This window comes from Neovison vison, chromosome 9 (assembly GCF_020171115.1).
Source record: "Neovison vison isolate M4711 chromosome 9, ASM_NN_V1, whole genome shotgun sequence".
NCBI classification, from domain to species: Eukaryota; Metazoa; Chordata; class Mammalia; order Carnivora; family Mustelidae; genus Neogale; species Neogale vison.
In genome coordinates, this window is record NC_058099.1 from 6,870,760 (window position 1) to 6,894,056 (window position 23,297).

The 23,297-nt window shown below is 59.9% G+C and overlaps 3 protein-coding genes across 8 annotated transcripts in view; 2 read left to right on the forward strand and 1 right to left on the reverse strand.

Annotated features, from left to right (window-relative positions):
• Positions 1 to 5,074, forward strand: part of ZER1 (zyg-11 related cell cycle regulator) — a 30,512-nt gene extending 25,438 nt beyond the window's left edge. For all 3 annotated transcript variants that reach the window (XM_044264737.1, XM_044264738.1, XM_044264736.1), the window contains 3 exons: positions 315 to 412; positions 2,023 to 2,125; positions 3,376 to 5,074. In XM_044264737.1, the coding sequence (XP_044120672.1) occupies positions 315 to 412; positions 2,023 to 2,125; positions 3,376 to 3,433 (259 nt within the window). In that variant the 3' untranslated portion in view covers positions 3,434 to 5,074. The remainder of the gene's footprint in view (positions 1 to 314; positions 413 to 2,022; positions 2,126 to 3,375) is intronic.
• Positions 5,075 to 8,445: 3,371 nt separating this feature from the next.
• On the forward strand, positions 8,446 to 11,828 carry ZDHHC12 (zinc finger DHHC-type palmitoyltransferase 12). Of its 3 annotated transcripts, XM_044264746.1 has the most exons (6): positions 8,446 to 8,584; positions 10,021 to 10,157; positions 10,532 to 10,609; positions 10,808 to 10,974; positions 11,017 to 11,030; positions 11,131 to 11,828. In XM_044264746.1, the coding sequence occupies exons 1-6, from the start codon at positions 8,485 to 8,487 to the stop codon at positions 11,445 to 11,447; spliced, it is 813 nt and encodes a 270-aa protein (XP_044120681.1). In that variant the 5' UTR covers positions 8,446 to 8,484; the 3' UTR covers positions 11,448 to 11,828. The 3 variants fall into 3 exon arrangements, with proteins under 3 accessions (XP_044120681.1, XP_044120680.1, XP_044120682.1); XM_044264745.1 differs by lacking the exon at positions 11,017 to 11,030 and having other exon boundaries at positions 11,160 to 11,828; XM_044264747.1 differs by lacking the exon at positions 11,017 to 11,030 and having other exon boundaries at positions 11,182 to 11,464.
• PKN3 (protein kinase N3) lies at positions 11,765 to 22,663 on the reverse strand. Of its 2 annotated transcripts, XM_044264744.1 has the most exons (22): positions 22,400 to 22,662; positions 19,993 to 20,233; positions 19,639 to 19,784; positions 19,042 to 19,153; positions 18,821 to 18,948; positions 18,422 to 18,605; positions 17,126 to 17,272; positions 16,933 to 17,042; positions 16,684 to 16,827; positions 16,224 to 16,299; positions 15,977 to 16,139; positions 15,698 to 15,800; positions 15,524 to 15,591; positions 15,172 to 15,235; positions 14,930 to 15,021; positions 14,484 to 14,660; positions 13,510 to 13,572; positions 13,331 to 13,407; positions 12,773 to 12,915; positions 12,578 to 12,685; positions 12,327 to 12,407; positions 11,765 to 12,224 (listed from the first exon to the last, which is right to left on the reverse strand). In XM_044264744.1, exons 1-22 carry the CDS (start codon positions 22,607 to 22,609, stop codon positions 12,012 to 12,014), a joined length of 2,850 nt encoding a protein of 949 aa, XP_044120679.1. In that variant the 5' UTR covers positions 22,610 to 22,662; the 3' UTR covers positions 11,765 to 12,011. The 2 variants fall into 2 exon arrangements, with proteins under 2 accessions (XP_044120679.1, XP_044120678.1); XM_044264743.1 differs by having other exon boundaries at positions 18,821 to 19,153; positions 22,400 to 22,663.
• Between the last annotated feature and the right edge of the window lie 634 nt (positions 22,664 to 23,297).

The following is a 23,297-nucleotide window of genomic DNA, read 5'->3' on the forward strand; positions in this document are numbered from 1 at the left end:
TAGAACGCCTCTATAAGAAGTATGGTGTCATTTCTGTTTCTCAGGGTACTTCTCCCTGCCTCCCCAAGACCGGCTCTCTCCTCCTTGCCAAGGTCCCCTGATTCTTCTCCACATGATGTTTCCCTCCTGCCACCCTTGCATGCCCCCGCCCTTGACCTCTCTCCCGAGTGAGCTCCCTTTGTGGATCCTGAAGGGCCTGATGCCTCCGCCTCTGCTGCAGCCTACTAGCCGGCTCTCGGGCTGTGTGTAGGCCGCTCCAGGCAGGAGAGCTCTCCGGCAGGCAGCAGAAGTGACCCTGACCTCTCTCTCTACAGGTCATTTGAGCCAATTCTTCGCCTCCTTCCCCAGGGCATCTCCCCTGTCAGCCAGCACTGGGCCACCTGGGCCCTGTACAACCTGGTGTCTGTCTACCGTGAGTATCCACTCGCCCTTTGTTCAGACACGGGGCTGCTCACTGGGCTTCAAGCACACTTGCCCCCGGGGAGCTTGTAACTGGGGTGCAGAGTCTGTACCCGGGAGCACAGCCCTCCACTTTCCAGCCTCTGTGGGACGCCCAGCATAATGGCCGGCCCTGCCTCATCACCAGAAACGAGTCTGGCAGGCCTCTTGGGCCGTCCAGAGTTCCCAGATAGCCTGCTTAGTGCTTCCTGCTTCCCCAGAAGGGAAGAGTCAAAAATCTCCATGCCTTCTGTGGGATAGAATAAGACCAAACAAAGAACTAAGCACTGCCGAGGAAACAGACTCCCACAGGAACGGGAGAGAACTTTAAAATAATTCTAACTTGATTCCTCGGAAAGTATCCCATCAGCTGGGTGGCTTTGTGGGGAGGAGACCTTGATGACATGAGGTTTGACCCTCAATCTCTTTCTTACTGGTTATGTGACCTCATGCAGGTTATTTAACATCTCTGGGCCTCAGTTTCCTCCCCTGTAGAATGGGGGTGCATCGATAATGCCTACCTCATAAGATTGATGTGAAAAGAGAACCAGCACGAAGTGCCCAGGCCAGTGCCTGGATCCTGTTAACTAGCTCAGCGCTGTTAACTAGCAGAGTGGCTCGGAGTGTGGGCTCTGGGAGCAGACATCTGGCTTTGAACCCCGGCTCTCCCGCTTGCTGTGGCTGTGTTATTTGGGGCAGTTTTCTCAACCTGTCTGTGCCTCAACTGTCTCTTCTTTAAAATGGGATAAAAATAGGATTGCTGTGAAGTAAGGCATAAAAAATGCTTGGAACAGTGCTTGGCCCATACCAGCTCTTCGATAAGGCTCAGCCTTTTTCATTACTACTTGAGGTTGGTCTTACTAAAGTGTAGCCCCTGACCTTGGAGAGGCAGTGTAGTCCAGAGGCAAGAGCCCTGAGCTGGGACTCCCTTGGACAAACTTCCAGAGTGACTTTGGATGAATTGTTTCCTCCCTCTGAACCTCGGTTCTTTCATCTATAAAATGCAGAGCATAAAAGTGACTCTGACTACACAGAGCTGCTTGGAGGGGGCGGGGGTGGAGGGGTGGGGAGGCTCCACTCAAGTGCCCGTGTTCTCCATGGAGCTTAAAGCCCTAGGATCCTAAGCATTAGAATATTCTTTATTGCCATGGACTGTGAACCACCCAATCATAGGAAGGAATGCTGTTTCCAGCCTGGCTGGCCACCAGCATCAGCTGGTAGTTTACTGTTAAAAATACAAATAAATACAGGTTCCTGGGTCTGTTGACTCAGAATACCCAAGGGCTGGGCTTAGGAATCTTTATTTCTATAAAATCTCTGAGAAAAGAAGCCACTGGTTTGGGTGTTATTTCCCGTGGAGTAAACTGTGGAAAGAATCATGGCTGCGTCCCAAAGTGGCCTTCTCCAAGGACTCACCCCTTGCTCCCCCAGTCGGCTGGCTCCCTGGTGCAGCAGCGCCTGCCCCCAGGCCTGCGTCCCTACTCCCCAACCACTCAGGGAGGGTGGCCCTCACAGCAAGGGTGGGTTCTGGGATACAGGCTGCTGGAAGTCTGAGCTGATCTGCTTGTCTGCCCCTCCCCGTAGCTGACAAGTACTGCCCCCTGCTGATCAAAGAAGGGGGGCTGCCCCTGCTGAGGGACATGATCAAGATGGCCACCGCCCGGCAGGAGACAAAGGAAATGGCCCGGTAAGAGATGGACAGTGTTTCTGCTTGCAGCCCTGGTGTGGGGGAGCAGGGGGACGGTGTCAGGGCCCTCCCTGAGTGTCGTTTTGGCCACAGTGTGGCCAGAAACTAGATTGTCCAGCCCGCACAGGGCATCACTGCCCTCCTCTGTAAGCTTCATCTCTCACTCCCAACAAATTCCATCCTCTCCTCCCTGGCCCTTAGCAAGTCAGGTCAGAATTCATCACTTTTGGCCAAAGACCTTCCAACAAGAGAGGACACGATGTGGTAAAGAATATTCGAGAGAAATGGCCGACGAGTGAGAATGGGTTTGCACAAGTGAAGGTGTGAAGGCCATGCATATGGTAGAGCCGCCAGTCCCTTTGAACGTCTACCACAGTCCCTTTGAACATCTCTGTAAGACCCGAGATGCGTATCTGAGCCAGCCAGCCTGTCTGAAGCAGGTGCACGTGACACTAAGAGGGAGCTGAGAAGTCACTCCGCCTGTCCCACTCCTGTCCCACTCTGGGCACCCCTTACTTCCTAAGAGGCAGTAGGCTCCTCTTTAGCACATGGAGGCTGCAGTGAGTACCACCCCCTGCTCCCTACCAACCCAAAGGCGTAGTGTTGTTCAGGAAGGCCGTCTGAGGTCCCAGGCGACACCTGACTGCAGTGGGCCAGCGGTTCTCATGGGTCAGTCCAGAGGGGACACGAGACGGGGGCTCTGAGCACCAGTGGTGGCTCCTGAGACCGCAGCACTGGCCCTGGCTGCTGGAGGGTGTCAGGGGCCCTCGTACTGGCACGGCTGCCCTGGCCCCACCTGGACCGCCGTGGGCTCAGGCTCTTTGGGGGAATCTGGCACACAGGCAATTTGGGGACCACGAGTATGCCGCCCCAATAGGCAGGGAGAAAGTGAAGAAGGCAGGTGGTACTCAAGAAAGGAGCAGAGAGGGTTGGGAAGGTCAGGTGTGAGCCAATTCAGGGGAGCCCCTAACCAGAGAGGCCCTGGGGCTGAGAGGCAGGGAAGGGGAGGGGCCTAGGGAGGAAGGAGGGGGCCCAGGGGGCTGATCGTATTGGGGTGCGCAGGTGCCATTTCCTGGGCATTCGGCACGTGCCAGCACCCCCCCCCACCCCCCCCCCCCCAACACACCTCCTCGCTCACATCAGCATCAATGCTGACACTGGCTGCCAAATCCAGTGGCCTCCCCCTCCGGGAGAAGCCAACCACCCCTGACCCAAGGCCGCCCTCTGATCCTCTCTCCCGTGGTCTCCAGCAAGGTGATTGGGCACTGCAGTAACTTTAAAGAGGAGAACATGGACACGTCCAGATAGAGGCCTCCGCCCCCACGGCCGCCACTGCTCTGGACCACAAGGCCAGGAGGAAGCTCTCAAGCAGCCCAGTGGGCAGACCGCCTCCGGGTAGCCTCCTGATGGATGAAGGGACACGGGGACTTTTGCACAACCGACGCTTTTCCTTAACATTAGTGAGATATATATATATTATATATATATATATATATATATATTATTTTTTTTGGTTAGGACGTGTGAAGTTTTGTGTGTATGATTTCTGTACAAAAACAAAAGGACACTCCTTGAGTCCCTGCAGCTTCCTCGGCCACTCTCAAGCCCCAACTCCAAGCCTTCATTGCTGCCACTCGCTCCCAACCCCCAAGACTCAATGCCTCAGACGTCGTGAGAGTCTGGTCCTTTCCCAGTGACCTCAGACCCTGGCCTCGCCTCCCATTAGGAGAGGCAGCGGGCTTCTGAAAGCCCACTCCCGCACCCTAACGCAGCCACCAAAGCCTGAGAACCCCATCTGGGCTCCTGGGTGTGGCTGATGGGGTTTGGGAGGAAAACTAGCCCCATTGGGTCTCCCGAATGCCTTGGTGCTCCCAGCCGTCGGCCATCCGGGGCAAGGAAGTGAGTGCTCAGGCGGCCCCAGCCCCCGGGGACCCTCAGGAGTGGGGCTCTCGTTGGCCCCCTGCCAGTTCTCTGGCCAGACCTGCCTGAGGCCACGCTGCTATAGAGGCTGCCTGCTGGTCTCCCACCAGGTCCCAGGCTACTGAAGGCCCCAGCCCAGGGCTGGTCAGAACTCAGGCAGATTCCACTGCCCCTTCTGCCAAACATATTCAGCACCCGCCCCAGCCCTGGGAGCCAGCACCGCTGGGGCCTAGGGCTTGCTCCTCACTCCCCAGCCCTTCCCCTGTCCGCAGCACCCATGGTGCCAAGGCACCCCACCAGCAGAACTGAGCCGGCCTCTTTTACCCCCCACCACACACATACACACACACACACACACACCCCTGCCCCGCTGCCCGGAGGACCCCACACGCCTCTCGGTGAGGCAGGAGTTCCCCACTGCAGCCGGACCCGCAGCCAACAGGTAGCTGCTTCCAGACCAGCACTGGGCACAGCCTGCAGTGGCCCCACGTGGCCCTTCTGAGCCCCTCCTCCCTGCCCCCAGGCTTTACCTTGGGAACCTCTGTGCTGTGTTTCAGAGAAGTGTGAGCTGCAAATGTATCTTGAAATATCTTGTGGTCCTCCCTTGATGTAACTCTGCATTGCTCTCTGGAGACAGGCGGCAGCGAGGCGGCCTTTCCAGAACAAGGCTCTGGGGGAGCAGGGCCAACTCTGCAGGCATCCTCAAGGGGATGACCTTTTTTCCTTCCTCCTTCCCTGGGCCTGTTCTTGGATTCTCCTAGCATTTCTGCCTCGAGGCAGAACAGGCTGGATGAGCAGCCCGGGGGGAAAGGCACCAGGCCTTCTCCCCCCAACAGTCTGTCCCTGCCAGCCCCGGGAAGGGGTAGCTGCCCTGCGCTTCCTGAACGTGGCGGACAGGCCACACCTGCCCCTCCCTTCCCTGCCCAGACCCTGGGCAGAGTTCACATCGCGTTGCTTTACCACCTGGGGCCTGGGTAAATGTCTGTACTTTGGGATGTCACAGAAATACATTTTTGTGCAAAGTGGAAAGAACAGGGTGTCTTTTTTTGCAGAAGGGATGGGGTCAGGAGAGGGGCTGGAAGCAGTTTGGGCACTGGGCCTTGAATGAGGGGACCTGCAGCAGGGAGGGTGCCTGGGGCCAATCTCTGTGCGCAGCCTGGAGGGCCAGTGAACTGCAGCCTGGACACAGGTGGCGGATTGGCCTGAAGTCCGTGCCGCCTCCCATTCTCTCCACACCCCCATGCCCGGGCACCGGATGCAGCTGGCAGCAGGCCCTCTGCCCAGGGTGGTCCAGTCTGTTGGTAGAGATGACGTTCTGTGTGAGATGATGACCCCGTGTGCAGCGAGCAGGGAGCACGGAGAGGGCGCCTCCCGCGCGCTGGCAGGAGTAGAAGGGAGGGCCCGGGGAGACGGGTTAGCTGGGCAGCCATGCTTCAGCGAGGGAAAGAGCACCTTCAGCATGGAGGTAAGAAACAACATGGTGTCCCCAAGCAGGCACTGAGGCTTCTCACAAGAGGAGACGTGTGAGCTGAATCCAGTGAAAGACAAGGCTGCCGCGGGGTGCCTGGAGGGCTCGGTCAGTTAAGAGTCCGACTCTTGATTTCAGCTCAGGTTATGATCTCAGGATTCATCGGAACGAGCCCTGGGTTGGGATCCCCACTTGATGGGATTCTCTCTCTCCCACTCTCCTTCTGCCCCTCTCTCCTCTAACATAAATAAATAAATCTTTTAAAAAGGAAGGGGGCCCTGCCTGGCCTGGCTGTGACAGCCACAGAAAGAGCACTGCAGACAGAGGGGCCTGCTACAGGGGCCTTACAGGGAGAGCCACGAAGCCGGCCCTGAAAGCCACAGCAGAGCAAAGGAACAAGGGCACGAGCAGAAGGACCTGGAGAAGCAGCTGGGCATCTGGCTTTGACCCGGCAGAACTGCTAACAGTGCCCTCTGTGCTCCTGAGGCACCAGCAAGGCTGCACCCAATTGAGGAGAGCTGTTCCCCAAAGAACAGTCTAGATGCTGATGGCCAATTGAAGGGGATCATCCCCCCACCCCCACCCCCACATGCCAGGCACGTGTGTGGCCAGTGCCCAGAGACAAAGACTCATTCCTTGACCAAACTCTAGTCAGGCTCTCCTGAGCCCTGTTCTCAACTACACCTCAACCTGGGCCTCTAAGAGCCCTACTAGGGGCTCTCAACACAAGTGATTTTGTCCTTCTCCCTCCCTCCCTTAAAACACTAAACCACTAAGGCAGTTTCTCACAGCTCAAGGTCGCAGCCCTAGAATGACCCAGACCCCCTTAAAGGGCCTGCCTCCAAGCTGCCAAAAGAACTTACTGTTTGCTTTAGCCACCACCTGACCCAACCCCCCCACACACACACCATCCTGTCGAGGATTTGCTAAAAAGGGCTTACAGTTGGGAATCCTTCTTCTGTCCCTTTGAAATGTATTTGCGTCTTCTACAACTCAGGAGACCTGAAAGCCATTCCTTCAAAGAGCAGTGCTCAGGGAGGATGAGGCCTCCATTTCCTAGTCCCTGTGGGAGGACAGGCACCTAACTTCAGCTATTGCCAGCTCGCATACACAGCTGGCCGCCTCAGCATTTACACTAACCAACCCATTATAATTTTTCACTTCCCTGAGTCTGTTCAAGCCACCGTTGTTCTCTTTCCACTCCCTCCTGGTTCCTTTAAAACACCCAGTCACCTCTATACAAATGAGAGTCGCATTCAGTTTACACTGCAGTAGCATGTTACTGTTGAAAATCTGTCCTTACCACTCTAACTAGTGTTTGACTTTGTCTATCTTTCACATCAGCACAGGGCATGACTCATGGAAGCTTTGGCATGATTTAAGTGTTTCCATTCAGCACACTAAGCCACCCATTGCAGTAACCAAGATTGAGTTGCAAGTGACAGTCACTCAACTCAAATACCCACCCAGGCTGGTCAAAGGTGGGAAGAAATTCATTAAGGGAACCTAGAGATTAATACCAGCTTCAGGAATAGCTGGACCTAGGGGCCGAGACCACATTGCTAAGACTCTCTCACTCCCTCTTTCAGTGTTGCTTATCTCTGTGACTCTGTAAGTTGGCTTCATTCTCTCCTGGCAGTCTCCCTCCTCGTAGTGTAAAGACAGTTGCCAGTTGCTCCTACATCCTGTTCCTTATGCTTGAGATACGAGGGAACGCCCCTTTCTCTCTCAGCATTTATATGGTACTCTTATAGACTGTTCTGATTGGCACTGCTGAGTCACATGTCCAGCACCTAGGACCAATCACCAGAGAGATTGATATAGGGACCCAGGTTTGGCCCTGTAGAGTCACATGACCACATCTTGTCTCCTGCCACCTGATAAGAGTGAGGGACAGAGTTCCTCCAGAGCCACATGGGATGGGGAAGAGTCAGTTCCCCAACAGAAAAGGGGATGCTGAGCTGACAAAACAACAGATGCCAGAAGAGTGTCCTGGAAGAGCCGATAGGGCCAATCTGTTGGAGAAAGAAGGTGGATGTTGGTATCAGTGGGAAGTGTGGGTGGAAAGGCAGAGCTGAATGGGGAGTGCCTTGGGGACACAGTTAAAGGAGTGTGAACAGTGAATGATGATGAGGTTTCATTTTAGAATATCCCGAAGCCTCGGGTTGGGCAAGTCGTTCGGGCAAGGTGAGGTATTGGCTTACAGCGGGGGAGATGACCGTCCCATACTAGACACTGTCCTTGCATTATTTAATCCTCCCAACCACCCTGTCAGGAGGATGGTATCGTTGGTCTTCACTATATAGACACAAAACAGAGCTCAGAGTGGGTCAGTAACTTGCCCGAGCTCACAAAGATAGGAAGGGGCAGTGCTGGTATTTCCCACTCTGACTCCACTTGAGCCCCTCGTACCCAGGATCTGCACCCGGGACGACCACTTTGCTCTCATCCTGTTCGCAGTATCTAAAAATGAATAGCGAGGAGGTAAGGGTGTCACCACGGAGCACCCGAGGGCGAGTCCTGCCCCCCTAGAGACCTCAGGCATCACACCCTAGAAACCCGCACATGTCCACAACCTGGAGTCACACCAAACACCTTGAACATGGAAGCGCCCAGAGAACTGTACGCATGCGCGAGGCCGTGGGGTTGGGGAAGGTTGGGTGGGAGCCTAAGGGGGCGGGGTCGAGACTCGCGCCTGCTCCTCGGCTTTCGAAAGTTACCTGGCTGGTGGGGGCTGGGGCTGGGGGAGTTACCAGCTGCGCGCGCGCCGGCCCCGCCCTCAGCCTCTTCAGGCACCTGTTGGCTCGAGGGCCTACGCGGCCGCAGCTGCTATCCAATAGACAGCCTCCCCGGCCCAATAAGGCCCCGCCTATCTCCAAGATCCACCAATCCCCGGGTGGCCGCGGCCCCTCTCTCTCGAAGGGCCCGCCCCTCCGGGCGCTGCTTCCGGGTGGGGCCCCGGGCGGAGGAGATGGCGCCGTGGGCGCTCCTCAGCCCAGGGGTCCTGGTGCGGACCGGGCACACTGTGCTGACCTGGGGGATCACGCTGGTGCTCTTCCTGCACGATACCGGTGAGCCGGACCCCGCGCGACCCCGGACCCACCCAATCCCGCGTGGTTCCCCAGACGTTTGGGTCTCACTGGGTCTCCTGCTGAAGCCCCAGAAATCCTGGGATTCACCCCATTTCCGCTAGCTCCTGAGCCTCTTCCCCATCTATCATTCCAAGAGCCACCTGCCTTCTGCCTAATACCCAGTTGATCTCTAATTAATCCCAGCATCTTCCTGATCCCTGCCAGATGCCCTGTGCATCCCAGGACCCATCCGCTCCCCTCCAGATATGACGTCCGACCTGAGCCCCCATCTCCCCTGATCCCGGGACCCACCCGCTCCTTCCCAGGAACTGACTCCCAACCGTCCCTCCGTAAGATTCCGAGGATCAAGTAGATCAAGGACTGGCACCCCACCCATTTCCGTGGCCACTAGCTGCCCAGGTCCAGGCTGCCCACGCTCTGGGGCAAGAAGACACCGAGGGGAGTGGCCCGCCCCTCACTTCGCCGCCCTCACTTCTTGCCCTGTGGTCCCTAACCCCGCTAACATCCTTCCCCTCTTTACCTGCCAGGCTGCTTCCAACCCAAGTTCTCACCCTCCCTCCCTGCCAGCTAGGGTAGCCCCATTACCCCTTCCTTGCTCCAGCCTCAGCCCCTGGACCGGGGCTGTTGTCACTTTCCTCCCAAGACCTTCTCAAGCCTCCTCCACAGTCCTCACCCTTAAGCCTAAAAACGTGCTCAGTCTCCCCAGCAACAAGGACCCCCCCAACCCACCTTTCCTTCTCTGCTCCTTTTCACAACCAAGGGACCCCTGAGCTGTCCATACACTGTCACCTAACTGTCCCATGCACCTCACTCCTTATCCCTGCTCCCCCCAAAATCCCAACCCCAATGAGTTGGACCGTCCCTGGCCAGCACCTCCTCTGTCTCTATCTCATGGGCATATCAGACCTGGCTGGTCTCCCATCATAGAGCCAAAGGCAGGGACCCCTCCTCCCTCTCCCACACAGCTAGTCAAGTCTGGCCCCTTCACCCCCTTCCCCCTTATCTGTCCATCCCCGTCTGCACTCTTCCTGCCAGTGCCCTCGTCTGGCTACCCTCCTCGCCCTCCTGGATAAGCTCTCTGTCTCCAGGCTTCCTCCCGCTCCCCTATCCATCTTTTCTCCAGCAGGAGGGTTTTCAGAAACAGTTCTGACCCTATAAGCTTCCATGGCTCCCTACTGCCCTTCACCTTCCAGATAAAAGGCAGATGAACTGCCCCCCTACCCGGGGTCCAAACCTCTCCCTCCTGTACCCTATGCAGTGGCAACACTTGCAGACTTGACCGCTCATTAAACCCCATCTCCAGGCTTTTGTTCAGCCAGGGACAGACTCCCCACCTTCAACTACACCCCCCAGCACACAGCCTTCTCCTGTTCAGCTCGGGCCTCAGCCTCACTCTCCTCCTCTGGCCTCTCCAGCTCTGCGGCAGTGGGAGGAGCAGGGGGAGCTGCTCCTGCCCCTTACCTTCCTGCTCCTCGTGCTGGGTTCCCTGCTGCTCTACCTGGCTGTGTCGCTCATGGACCCGGGATATGTGAATGTCCAGCCCCAGCCCCAGGTAACCCCGGGGGCCCCTGGGGGCCTGAACCCTCTCTCCCCCCAACAGGACACACGAGGCCTCCGTAACGGTCTCATGCCAGGATCTGGGCAGAGTGCTCTGCTGGGGGTGCCTCAGTGAATCCTCTTAGCCCTAGAACCCCATCCTACAAAGAGGAAACCGCCAAGGCCCAGCGAGGAAAAACAACTGGTAGAGGTCATACAGCTTCGCTTACTCCGATCAGAGCATTCTGCCCCTCCAGACCCCCTCCAAGACACAGGGGATGGGCACCCAACTGCGCAGACCCGGAGCTAAGCTAGTCCCCAAGGGAAATGTCCACTGGTACCATCTGCCTCCCAAGGGGACCCGATCTTATACCCCTCTCCCACTTTCAGGAGGAGGTGAAGGAGGAGCAGACGGCCATGGTTCCTCAAGCCATCCCCCTTCGGCGCTGCAGATACTGCCTGGTGCTGGTGGGTGACCAGGGACCTCCACGGGAGGGCGTGGGGCCAAGGTGGAGACTCCCTGACCTCCTGCCCCCTGTGCCTTGGCCTCCCCCCCTCCAGGAAGGCCTCCCTGATGGAGGCCCCAGCCTCCTGACCTCATCACTCCCCTCCGTCTGGGGCCCAGAGGGGAGCTGGCCTTGAGCCTGCCTCCCTCCCTGCCCACAGCAGCCCCTGCGGGCCCGGCACTGCCGCGAATGCCGGCGCTGCGTGCGCCGCTATGACCACCACTGCCCCTGGATGGAGAACTGCGTGGGGGAGCGCAACCACCCGCTCTTCGTGGCCTACTTGGCGCTGCAGCTGGTGGTGCTTCTGTGGAGCCTCTACCTGGCCTGGTGGGTTCCACTACTGCCCTGGCTACGGGGGTTGGGCCGCAGCATCCGTCCCCCAGGTCGGGGGAGAGCTCGGCCTCCCTCTCCGTGCCCTGGGACCTCCTCCCAAGCAGCCTGCCCACCGGGGCTCCCGGGGGTACCCCTGCCCTCCCCCAGCAGTAACTCCCCATCTGTCTCCTGCCGCGCAGGTCTGGCCTCCATTTCTTCCAGCCTTGGGGGCTGTGGCTGCGCTCCAGCGGGCTGCTGTTCGCCACCTTCCTGCTGCTCTCCCTCTTCTCCTTGGTGGCCAGCCTGCTCCTCGCCTCGCACCTCTACCTGGTGGCCGGCAACACCACCACCTGGGAGCTCATCTCCTCGCACCGCATTGCCTATCTCCGCCAGCGCTCCAGCAACCCCTTCGACCGCGGCCTGACCCGCAACCTGGCCCACTTCTTCTGCGGATGGCCCTCAGGGTCCTGGGAGACCCTCTGGGCTGAGGGAGAGGAGGAGGAGGAGGAAGGCAGAAGCCAGGCTGTGTAGGGTCCCTGAAGGCAAGGCCACCATCTTGTGCCTGAAAACCAGAGGGGATGCAGCCCGCTGGGGTCGGCCCTCAGAGGGCCCTGAGGTCCTTTGCTCCTGCCTGCTCCTCCGAGGCCTCAGAGCAGAGCTGAGCAACAGAACCCTGTGTCAGTGGGCAGGTCTGCCCTGTAAAGGAAGAATGGGAGGCAGAGGACGTGTCGGGGGGTGGTCAGGCACCAGAGACCTGGGCTTCGGAGACCTCTACCCCGCCCCCCACGCCAGGATGCTTCCAGTGCACAGTTTTATAAGTTTAATAATCTATAAAGCAAGTCAAGTATTAAAAAAAACAACTGCTCTTTGCTGTGCTGCCCTTTCTGGTCCAGGTCTCCTGGGCGGGGTGGGGGTGGTGGTGGCAGGGAGTGGAGAGCCCCCCTACAACTGCCACTTCAAGGCCCAAGACCCACAAATAACCCAGGGAGGCCCAGGCCTCCAGGGGCAGGGCACGCAGCTGCGGAGACAGGACGGACACACCCGAGAGGCCCTCAGGGCCCCAGGAATCTCTCGGACACAAAGTCAAAGTCTCGGAAGGCGGCCTGCTGGCGGGCGGTCAGGGGGCAGCGGGGGTCAGGTGGGGTCAGGGCTGGCGGCAGCCCCGTGAACTCGCCCTCGAAGTAGCGCAGGTCTGTAGGGCCACAGAGTGTGGGCAGGAACGGGGGCTGGACGGTGCGGGCGAGCAGGGCCTGCCAGTCAGTGGTCTGGGGGGGCAAGAGGAGAGCTGCCTGAGACCACGAACAGCGGCCACACGGCCACACCATGCCTCCCCCTGTGCCAGGCGCCCAGCACCCGGCGTCACTCACGCTGAAGAAGGGCTGGGTTTTGATCTCCTCTGCGTCCTGCTCACCTGCCCCCAGGCGCTGCTCCGGGCACTTCTGCAGGAGCTGGGCCAGAAGACGGGGGCTCACGAGGGCACTTGGCCACAGGCACTGCCCACCTATGTTCCCCAAGTGAGCTGGGCCGCGGGGCCCCCAAGAGAATGGGTGGTGACGGGGCAGCCATGGGCCATGGCCGCTGTCCAGCCCAGCCCTGCCCAGTCCCCCGCAGTGATCACCTTCTGAATGAGCTCAAGACCTTGCACTGAGAGAAAGCGGGGATATGGGGCATCCGCGTTGACGATGCAGTCAAACACCTCCTCTTCCGTGTCTCCGGGGAATGGGCACTAGGGGGAAAGGGGGCTCACCAGGGTGCCATAAGCACTCCCCCCACCCCCACCTGGCAGCCCCGGCAGCCCAGGTCTAGTGCTTACCTCACCCACCAGCATCTCATAAAGCAGCACACCCAACCCCCACCAGTCCACGGCCCGTGTGTAGGCCTCCTGGGTCAGCACCTCCGGGGCCAGGAACTCTGGGGTGCCACAGAACGTGCTTGTCCGGTCCCCAAAGCCGATCCCTGCAAACCAGCATCCACACTGGTGCCGGCCCAACATGTCTCATCCACACAGCCTCAGTGGGTGCAAGAATCAACAGCCAACCCTCATGACCCCAGGTACCGAGACCCATGCCAAGCCCTGCCCCATACCCTAGGAGGGGGAGCAGTTTTTACGCCATCTGACAGGAGAAAGCAGAGCCTCAGTCAAGTTCATATGCCAAGGTCACGAAGGAAAAGGAGAACCTGGTGCCCTCTCCCTCTGGCTGAGGGCAGGCTGGGGCTCTTCAAGAGCCTCTCAGGCTGGGAAGGAAAAACCGATGTGTCCAGCTGGTCCCTGGAATGAGGGCCGGGGTGGGGATGGGGGGCCACAACCCTGCTGGCCTGGGCTAGGTGAGCAGCGCTGGAGGACAGGGAATCCTGGGCAGCAGGGACCCACCTTCCTTACACAGCCCAAAGTCTGCGATCTTCAGGAAACCCTGGGCATCCAGCAGAAGGTTATCCAACTTCAGGTCCCTGAGGGTAAGGGAGGCAGATCAGAGGGGCCCTGGAGCATCACAGGAGGAGGGCAGTGGCTGCTCCTTCACCCCCGCCCCCAGCACCTCTGTGGCAAGTTACCTGTAAATGATCTTCTTCTCATGTAAGAACTGCAGCCCGAGGACCACACAGGCCAGGTAGAACCTGTGAGTGGCATGGGGGTGGGGGTGGCAGAGGGAGTTCAGGTCTAGGCCAGGGCAGGGAGACACCAGGATGGCCCCAACCCGGGCAGCCCTGAATGTCCCAGCCAGAGTCAGATGCCAGGGGGAGGGGGCGGGGAGAGTGGGTGTTTCTCCAGACCATGGCCCCAAGGTTGCTGCCTGCTGACAGCCTACCCTTCCTGGGCTCTGAGATTGTGCCAGGAATGATGCCACGTGTCCTCATGCCTTACTCTCCCACATCCTACCAGCCATGCACCGCTGATACTCATCACATGTGTTTTTCAAAGGAGGATCTGAGACTCAGATCAGGGATGCCCCTGGGGTCACACAGCTAGTGGCAGACCCAAACTCTGCTACTCAAGAAATAACTCCAGGGGTGCCTGGGTGGCTCAGTCGGTTAAGTGTCTGTCTTCAGCTCAGGTCATGATCTTGGGGTCCTGGGATCGAGCCCCGCGTCAGGCTCCCTGCTCAGCGGGGAGCCTGCCTCTCCCTCTCCCTCTGCCGGCTGCTTCCCCTACTTGTGCGCGCTCTCTCTCACTCTGACAAATAAATAAAATCTTTAAGAAAAAAAGAAAACAGAAATAACTCCAGTTGCCATTCCCTTACTAGTCACAGGTTCCGGTGCTCTACACTTTATAAACATTGGGTTCATCTACCCAACAAGCCTATGACCTAGTTCTCATGGGCCCCATTCACAGCTCCAGAAACTGAGGCCCAAGGTCAGAGGTGCTGTGAGAGCTGATGAGCGCGACAACCAGGGTTTGAACCAAGGCTTCCCTGACTCCACACTGTTCTGCTGCTGGGCACCCTGGGGGAAGCAGGGGGAAGGGAGCAGGGCAGAGGAGACCGGGAAAGGCTTGCTGGGAGAGGCAGACAAGAGGGGTGGGCACCCACCGGGCCTGGGGCTCAGGGAAGACATCCTCGTGGATCTGCATCATGAGGTCGCCACCAGCTGCAAACTCGGTCACGAAGCAGGCATGGCTGGAGGTCTGGAAGCAGGCAAGGAGGGAGAGCAGGAAGGGGTGCCCCGTGCGGCCCACGGCCTCCAGGATGCGTTTCTCGCAATACAGGCTGTGATGGGGGGAGGGGGTGTTTGGAGGGAAGGAAGACCCCTGCTGACTGAGCCCTGGCCCTCTGACACTTCCAAGTGTCAGGTGGTAGAATGATGGGTTCTACATATCAGGCCAGGAGAAGGCAGGACCTGCCAAGGGCACCCAGTTAACTGCTGTGGGTGCTAGAAAGAGAAGCCAGGACTGGCTCAGCGCCTTCTGGTGCCCCTGGCCCAGGCCACCATCCAGGATCCCCTCCAGGGCCAGACGCCCACAGGCCTGACTACACACCTTTCCATCTCATCCCGGCTCAGCACCTCCTGCTTCTTGAGCGCTTTGATGGCATAATATTTCCCCGTGCCCTTGAACTGGACCAGGAGGACCTGGGGACCAGAGAGAGCTCAGGCTCCAGGTGGACAGCACAGGGCAGCCTTTGCTTCCCCCACCCACGGCCCCATGGATCACAGCGTCCTCTCAGCTCAGGTGCTGGGGCCTGCTCACCTCCTCCCATGGTCCCCTCCTCGGCCCACTACCTTCCCAAAGTGTCCCCGGCCCAGCACGGCCAAGCAGCGGAAGTCCTGAAGCCGGGGGGCTCTCCTGCAAGACAGAGGGCACAGGACAAGAGCTGGGCCTCCATGAAGAGCTGCTCCAAACCCTCCATGTCCAGTCCTGGGTTGTCCCCACCAATGACGCTGGACAGCTGGGGGTGGGGGTAGGGGGTTCCAGGCACAGCGGTTTCCTAGAGTCTGGAATGCAGCTGGAGCTCAGTAATATGGCTTTAGTGAGTAAGAACCTGACAGCAAGGAGCATCAGATGGTGTCTGAATGGACACCCCAAGTGAGTAGGTAAATGTCTTAAGCATAAAAGTGAGCCCGATGGGGGTACCTGGTGGCTGAGGCAGGAGGCAGCGGCCCGAGACGTGTCCTAGGCTCCATGTGGGGACGTTTGGTGCGCTGTGAGGGCAGAGGGGCTCAAACAGAGCCGGGCTTCCCACCCTCTTTCCCTCCAGCCCGCCACCCCTAATCCAGCAGCCCCCTGGGGCCATCAGCACCCTCTCACCGGGATCTCCTCGGGGGTCGGCTCCCGGGGCAGGTAGAGGCGTGGGGGCTTGGGCGGGGGCCTTGTCTCTTCTCCCAAGGGGCTCTTCTTGGGTGGGAAATGACTACATGGAGAGAGCAGACAATGGCAGGGCACAGGCCGATGGAAGAGCCGTGGGGACAGACGCACAGCAACGCCAGAGACAGACAGACGGAGGGTCGGAGGGGGAGTGACGGGAACAGAAAGACAGCAGTTGCATCTGGAGAGAGATGGATGCGGCAGAGTGGGGCGGCTCCTCACCTGGGCGAGGCAGGGTCAGCCCGGGGTGTGGACGGGGTCTCGGGGCACACTTTGGGGGGGCTGATCGTGCTTGGAGAGCTGCAGGGAGGCAGCAGGCTCATGACCAAGCGTCCCCAGGCGGCCATGCTGAGGTTCATCTGCGAAGCCCTCAGGAAGTCCTGACCTGGGACAAAAGGGGGGCTCAGCCCAGGGCCCCCAACGGCCCCTGCCCTGCCTCCTAAATGCACAGCCCTCTCCCTGTCCACACCTCGGCGTTTGGAGAAAATGCGTTTCTGCCTCTGCAGCCGGGGCCTCCTCTCAATGACAGGGTCACAGAAAGTCACCTGCAGGGGCAGAGGGCAGGGCTGGAGACCCGTCTCCTCCCACCTGCCACCAGAGTACCTCCCTGATCTCTAGGATCCCAGTCTGAGCCCCCAATATCAATGATGCAAGAGCCAGAGGGGCCCGGAGAGAGGGATTCACTGTCTGCATTGGTACCAGTGGGGAAACTGAGGTGCAGAGAAGAGAGGCACTTGTCCAGGGTCGCATGTGAGGCTAGGCAGTCAGGACCAAGATGCGGGCCTCTAGACTCCCCTGCAGTCCTCAGACAGGGGCTGGGAATCCTTAGTTCCTGGAGACCACCTCCCTCGGGCCCCAATTTCCACTCTGATGGGTCACCTAGTCTTGAAGACCCTTCTAGTCAGGTCAGAGGGCAGGGTAGGGGGCACCTGGGCAAAGAGCAGGCCCTGGGGCACCAGACTGAGGGAGAGCTCGTGACAGGCATTGTCCAGGAAGTCCTCCAGCCGCAGGAAGGCCACGCCACACAGCTGCCGCCAGTCCCGCCAGCGCAGCCCGAACTCCAGCTCCCGGGCCTACGTTGGGGAGGCCAGGTTGAGGAGTGGGGCATGGCATGTGTCCCTACTTGGCTGGCCTTCTGCCCCATGCCTGAGGTCACACCTGCCTGCCCCACGGCTCACCCGCTCCAGGGGGACAATAAAGGTCTGGTCCCAGGACTGCTTGGCCACCGGCCCCCAGCCAGTCTGGCCCACGACACGATTGTCCACCTTCAGCACGGCCAGCACCTCACCTGCAGGGCCGGACAGGGAGCTCAGGGCACGCAAGGAGCGGAGGTGGTCTGCTGTCCCCAGCTCCCTGTGGCCCCCTACTCACTGGCCAGGTCTCCTCCACCACGCTGCGGCTTGGCCCTGCCCCGGAGCCAGCCCTGGGAGGGGCTCCCGGCCAGCGCGGCCGCTGGGGACCGTCCAGGGACAGCTGTCAGCAGCTGCTCACAGCCCAGGAGGCGGACCTCCAGTGTCCCTGTGGGGAGAGTGCGGGGAACACCGTGAAGTGTCATTCTCCCTCTGCCACACCCAGGTCTCCCCAAGATGGCCGAACCCAGATCTTGCCCACCTTAAGCGGGGGGTGAAGGGGGGCTAGCCAGGAGACAGGATATATAAGGTGGCCCCAAGCACCCAGATGAATTCTAGGCCTTTTAACCAGCCATGCCCTGCCCTGACTTGCCCATCTCGTCTACTTGGCCAATTCCCAGAAGTCCTTCAAAGCTAAGGGTAGATACCACCTCCTCCAGGAAGCATTCTTTGAATTCCCAAAGCCAGATGAGGGAGCCTATGCAGCCCCTGTACGTCCCCTTCTCAACTCTGTTCACAATGGGATGTGGCCTATCTAACCCTGAACCAGCTCTGAGCAGGGAAAGTACTGGGCTCTCTGGCTGGCCCTGTGTCCTGGGTAGGAAGTTCAGGGTTTCCAAAGTCAGCATGCTTAGATTGTTTGTTGATTAGAATTCAGCTACAATTCAGACAAATCCAGCTCAGGGATAAAAAACAACTTTCTAGTAGTTCAAACTGCCCAGGACTGGGTACCGCTGCCGCCAGGGCTGTGAGCTCCCCGAACATGGGTGCTTTAACCACTGTCATGGTTACCCATGTCAATAACGGCTTCGCCAATCGTGTGCGGACAATGCCAAGAGTGTGCCTAGCACTTCCCATGCCACAACTCGCTGACTTTCACAGCAACCCCATGAAGTAGGAGTTGTCATTCCCCTTTGACAGGGAAGAATAAACTGAGGGTCCAGGGACCCCTGGGTGGCTCAGTGGATTAAAGCTTCTGCCTTCGGCTCAGGTCATGGTCTCAGCATCTAGGGATCGAGCCCTGCATCAGGCTCTCTGCTGAGCGGGGAGCCTGTTTCTCTCTCTCTGCCTGCCTCTCTGCCTACTTGTGATCTCTCTCTCTGTCAAATAAATAAATAAATAAAATCTTTAAAAAAAAACAAAAACAAAAACAAAACCTGAGGGTCCAGAGAGCAGAAGTCCATTGCCCAAGCTCACGCAGCTAGGGGGTGGTAGGACCCGGATTGAAACTCTTTCTCCAGAGTTCGACCCCTTCTGTGTTTCAGGGCCCTCGCTGGAAGAAAAGGGGAGCCCTGATGTGGGAGGGGGTCCCGGCTACCTGTCACCGCGGTGGGCTTCACAAGCACCCCCGAGGGCTGGGGCTTCCCAGACACCGCGGTCCGCAGCTCCCGCGCCACTCGGCCACGCAGAGGATGAGCGGGAGGAAGTCCCTCGAGCAGCTGATCCAAGGCCAGCCGCAGGAGGTCCAGCTTCTGGGAGGACTCCTGGAGCTGGGCCTGAGCCTGCGGAGCAGAAACAGGCAGAGCGGATAGGCCCATGAACGAGGCGGCCAGGCCCAGGGGCTCAGGCCACCTGCCCGCAACGAAGGCCAGAGAGAACGTGTGTCCGGTTTCCTCACTGCTGCCCCGCACAGCCCGACCACGGTGCAGAGGGTGGCGTGGGGACAAGCAGACCCTCAGAGAGGAGCGGTCAGGAAGGGAGGGCACCCCGGGCTGACCTCGGCCAGCGCCTTCCGGTCGTGCGTTCGCCGGCCACCCAGCAGCTTCACCACATTCTTGGCACCCTCAGCCACAGCGGCCTCAATGCGTAGCCGGTGTCGCAGCTCCTCCGCCAGCAGCTCGGGACCTGGGAGGAGGGGGTCAGCCCTCAGGCCCACGCCCCGCCCAGCCCCGCCCAGCCCCGCCCAGCCCCGCCCAGCCCCGCCTTTCCAAGCCTCACCTGGTTCCGGGGCCCCACTGGCCTCCAGGCTGCTGATCTTCATCCTTAGCAGGGCCACCTTCAGCTGGCTGTCCCGCAGCATCTGCTGGGCCGCTGCCAGCAGCTTCCTCTCCTGTAGGGTCGTGACATATGCCCCCACTGATCCAGGGCCAGCCCGGGGCCTCCCCTGTCGGACCAGGGCTGAAGCCAAGCCTCCCTTGTTAGCCTTGGTCTGGGGCAGAGCCTCTTCCATCAGATGGAGGCCTCCTCCATCAGACCAGAGCTGGGGTCAAGCTTCCCCATCACATCAGGACCGGGCTTCCCACGAGGAGTCGGGGCCAGGACTGTGCCTTCCCTCCTACACCGGGAACATGGCCTGGGGTTTCCCCATTAGACCGAGGTGGGCCCTCTCTATTCGATGAGGACGTCAAGCTGTGCCTGCCCCACCGAGCTGAGATTTAAGGCCTATGTCTCCCCCATCAGACTAATGGCTAAGACTGTGTCTCCCTTAGAGGGTCACTGGCCCGGCTCCATTCCCTCTCAGAATAGAGGCTGGGGCAGCCCCTCCCCGAACAATCTAAGAGCCACACCTCTTCCCCCAGACCCCAGGAGCCTTACCTTGGGTGTGCCGGTGGCATACGTGCGGGTCATGTTCTCCGCCCCCTGCTTCACCTTCAGCTCCACGTGCAGCTGCCTCTGGAGAGCCTCTAGGTGCCGAGCCCTGGGCTGCTCCACGGGGGGCGGCGGGCCCGGGGCCACAGGCTCTGTGCACAGCGCAGAGTCCTTAAGCCCTGACCCAGGCCCTGACCCAGACCCAGAGCCTCCTGCCCTGGGGCCTCACTCTCTCCACCCCTCCCCACCCCTCCTGGCCAGAGCGACACCTGAGGAGGCTCTGAGAGGGGTCAGGGCTGAGGTCAAGGAGCTGGGTGGGCGCAGCACCTTCCGCCCCCGAGGGTCCGACTTCCCACTCACCAGCCAGGCCGGGCCCGGCGTCCGGCAGCACGATGCGCGCGTGCAGCGCCCTCAGCTCTCCGTGCAGCTGCTCCAGGCGGCGGTTGGAGGAACGCAGGAGCTGCTGCACGTGGCCCAGGTGGCGGCGGTCCGTGGCTACCCTCCGCAGCTTCTCTACACCCTCCTTGATTTTCAGCTCCTTCTGGATGGCCCGGCGGATCACCTCTTTCTCATCCTCAGGGGGCCGCTGGTCGGCTCCAGGCTGTGGAATGGCAGAGCGGTAACGCCCCCTCCCATCCCAGCCACCAGTGGCCGCGGGTCCCCCCCAAACAGAGGTGTGCCTGGTGCCATCCGGCAGCCAGGATGGAACCCCCCACCTCCGATCTCGGGCGGCATCTCCGACCTTCCAGATAGTGTCCCCGGGCCAGAGGCGAACCCCGAAGCTGTATCCCCTACCTGTGCTCCCCGCCCTCTGCTACGAGAGGAGGGAAAGGGAAAAATTCGTCCTGCCTACAGTCAACTCTTGAACGACACGGGTTTGAACCACATGGGTCCACTTACAAGCAAATTGTTTTCGATACATACAGCCCAGAGCTGTAAATGTATTTTCTCTTCCTAACGATTTTCTTAATAACATTTCCTCTTTTTCTAGCTTCCTTTATTGTAAGAATACAGTGCAGGGTACACGTGATGCACATTATAGGTGTTAGTCAACTGTTGATGTTATTGGGAAGGCTTCCGGCCAGTAGGCTGTTAGGAGTTAAGTTCTAGGGGAGTCAAAAGTTATACGTGCATTTACAACTGCCCGGGGAGCGGGGGGCCGGTCAGTGCCCTGGACCCCTGCGTTGTTCAAGGGACAACAGTACATGGTGCCGGGGTCTGTTCCGAGCTTTGCAGACATTAATTTGCGAATCCTCACAACAACCCCACGAGGTAGGTATAGTTGCAATCCCCATTTTACAGACGGGGAAGGTGAGACACAGAGGGGCTGAGTAACTTGCCCGAGGTCACAGCACCAAGAAGGGGAGGCCACCCTCTGCCCACCAACCCCTCGGGCTGCCCTCTCTAAGGCTGCAATTCAGCTGAGATCTGGGGCCAGAAAGGAGGCTCGGGAACCGCCCAAGGTCACACACAGAGGGCAGTCAGAGGCCTGAGTAGGAGCCAGGAATGTTCCGGCAGGTAGCAAAGCAGAGGCACAGAGAGGGGCAGAGGAGGGCTCCAGAGGCCATTCCCAGCTCAGCTACTAGGAGGAAATAGAAGCCTTCTCACACTTCCCCCCAGGTGGAAGCAAGGAAGAGGAAAGCCTCCTTCTCAGAAGCCAACATTTTGAACCAACCAGTGCCAAAGCTGACCTCAGCCCAGGGTGACCCACGATGCCCCCCACTCCCCATGAACTCCTTTGGGGCCTCCACCTTACCTCTTGGGTCTCCATCTCTTGCGCCCAGAGCTAGGGGTGCCACCCAGCCTCAGGGACACCCCCCACCCGACCCCAGGCCTCCGCTGGCCTGCTGGCCTGGCTGTCAGAGGGCAGGGGCGGGACTCAGGAAATCCTTTGAGGGCCCTAGGCCAGAGGGCCAGAGCCAAAGGCCTGAGCAAACAAAGATCCCATGGAGCGGGGGGCCCGGCCACCGGGGTCCTGAGTCACCCAGCTGCCGCTGTTGGGCGGAGGTTCACAGGAAATAGGAAAATGTGTACAAGCCACGGCTGAAACAGGCTGAGGGACCTCCGGAGGAAGGGGGTGGGAGGGGGCGGAGGGAGTGCTTAAGGCTGCCTAAGACACTGGGTGGGGGTTCTCAAGGAGTCTTGTGGGGGACACTTTACCTTTGGCATTCCCCATGGTCCTAACTGCTCTGGCATCCTACCAAGGACACAGGCCGCCTCTCAGCTCTACAGCTGGGACCCCACCCCATTTGCTCTGGGTGGACCTCCCCCCTCCCCGCCCACTGACAGACAAACACACAGCTTTGGCTGCTGTGTCCACGAGCCCCTACTGCCCGAGCCCCCGACCCTGGGCTCCCCCCCTCGCCATTTGGACTAGAACCCTCTGTGGACCCAAGGTTCCCTCCCAGGTGTTGGGCCAGAACCCCTCATTCTCCTGTCCAATCCCCACATGCCTTTGTGATCTGGGGAGGACCCCCGCAAGTGCGCAGACATTGGTCCCCTCCCTGGGCCTCTTCCCCCTGAGCGCACATACATTCCTCTCCCCCCAGGACTGGTCCCTGTGTGCCCCCACGGCCCCCCTTTGCTTTCCAGACAGATTCCCATGGTCTTACGGTCCCACGGGGAAGAACCGATTTTAGGAAACTTTGGGGCCCATCTCGGTGGCCCTGACTGCGGATTCGGACGTGCTCATGCGATGGCCTGACTGGAGGCTCTGAGTCACTTGGGGGTGATTTAGGGACGTTCTCAGGGGACCTGAACGACTCACCCCCATGCTCAGCTCTGCCCTGCGAGGTGTAGCGAAGCCCGGGGCCGGGGCTGAGAATGGACCGGGCAGGGGCTGGGGGTCCGGTCTCGGGGCCGCGGCCGGAGCTCGGGGCGCCCGCGGCGTGCATGAGACTTCCCGAGCCCCTCGGCCCGCGCCCGCAGCCCGGCCTCTCCCGGCGCAGTTCACCTGCCGCGGCGCCCCCTCCTCCATGGCGCCGCTCCCGCCGCACGGCCCCTCCTCTCGACCACTGCCGTTCCGGAAGCCCCGGCCCCTCCGCCAGGACTTTCAAACTTGAAACTTCCCGGGAAGCGGAGCCGGAGCGGCGGGATCGGGCGCCCCCTCCCGAAGTCCGCTGGCCCTCGCGGGACCTGGGATCAGCGCCGCCTCTCGGCACGAGAGGTCAGCGCCCGGGACCCTACTCCCCAACCCGGGGCCCCGCGCGCCTCCCCGGCTCCCACGGCCCGCGGACTTTGGGGCCCAGTGTCCCTTTCCTGAGGCCGCGGTTCCCGCTCGGTGTGACGCGGACCCCGGCCCGGGACAGAAGGGCAGGAAGGGACATTTCCCGGGCCGGGGCTCTCTAGCGCCCTGAAGGGTGGCCGGGCGGCGATAGCGCCGCCTGCCGGCCACAGGACCCTGCTGTGCGGCCCGCCCGGTCCCCGAAGGCTGCCCCGCCACCACCTGCTTCCCGCCTCATCGTCTTAGGTCCTTGTGTCAAAAGGGCTAATCCTAAACCTGTCGCCCCACTAAGTCTTGGCCCTGTGTAGAGTCACTACTCTAAGAATGTATGCGTCTCAAAAAAGTAAAGCTTCTCCCAAATCACGCCAGATTACAAATGACAGGTGAAGATACCAAACATGTCGGGGTACCCGGGTGGCTCAGATGGTTAAGCATTCGCCTT

What these genes read in the sequence shown, in the direction of transcription:
- PKN3 (XM_044264743.1), bottom strand. Translation starts at nt 22,609, where the DNA reads ATGGAGGAGGGGGCGCCGCGGCAGGTGAACTGCGCCGGGAGAGGCCGG. An exon ending in GCCGGGGACACTTTGGGAAG is followed by an intron (nt 15,022 to 15,171) that starts GTAGTGGGCCGA and finishes TCTGGTCCCCAG; the next exon opens with GTCCTCCTGGTCCAGTTCAA. An exon ending in TTCCCTGAGCCCCAGGCCCG is followed by an intron (nt 13,573 to 14,483) that starts GTGGGTGCCCAC and finishes TGCCACTCACAG; the next exon opens with GTTCTACCTGGCCTGTGTGG.
- ZDHHC12 (XM_044264746.1), top strand. Translation starts at nt 8,485, where the DNA reads ATGGCGCCGTGGGCGCTCCTCAGCCCAGGGGTCCTGGTGCGGACCGGG. An exon ending in GCTCTTCCTGCACGATACCG is followed by an intron (nt 8,585 to 10,020) that starts GTGAGCCGGACC and finishes TGGCCTCTCCAG; the next exon opens with CTCTGCGGCAGTGGGAGGAG. An exon ending in ATGTCCAGCCCCAGCCCCAG is followed by an intron (nt 10,158 to 10,531) that starts GTAACCCCGGGG and finishes TCCCACTTTCAG; the next exon opens with GAGGAGGTGAAGGAGGAGCA.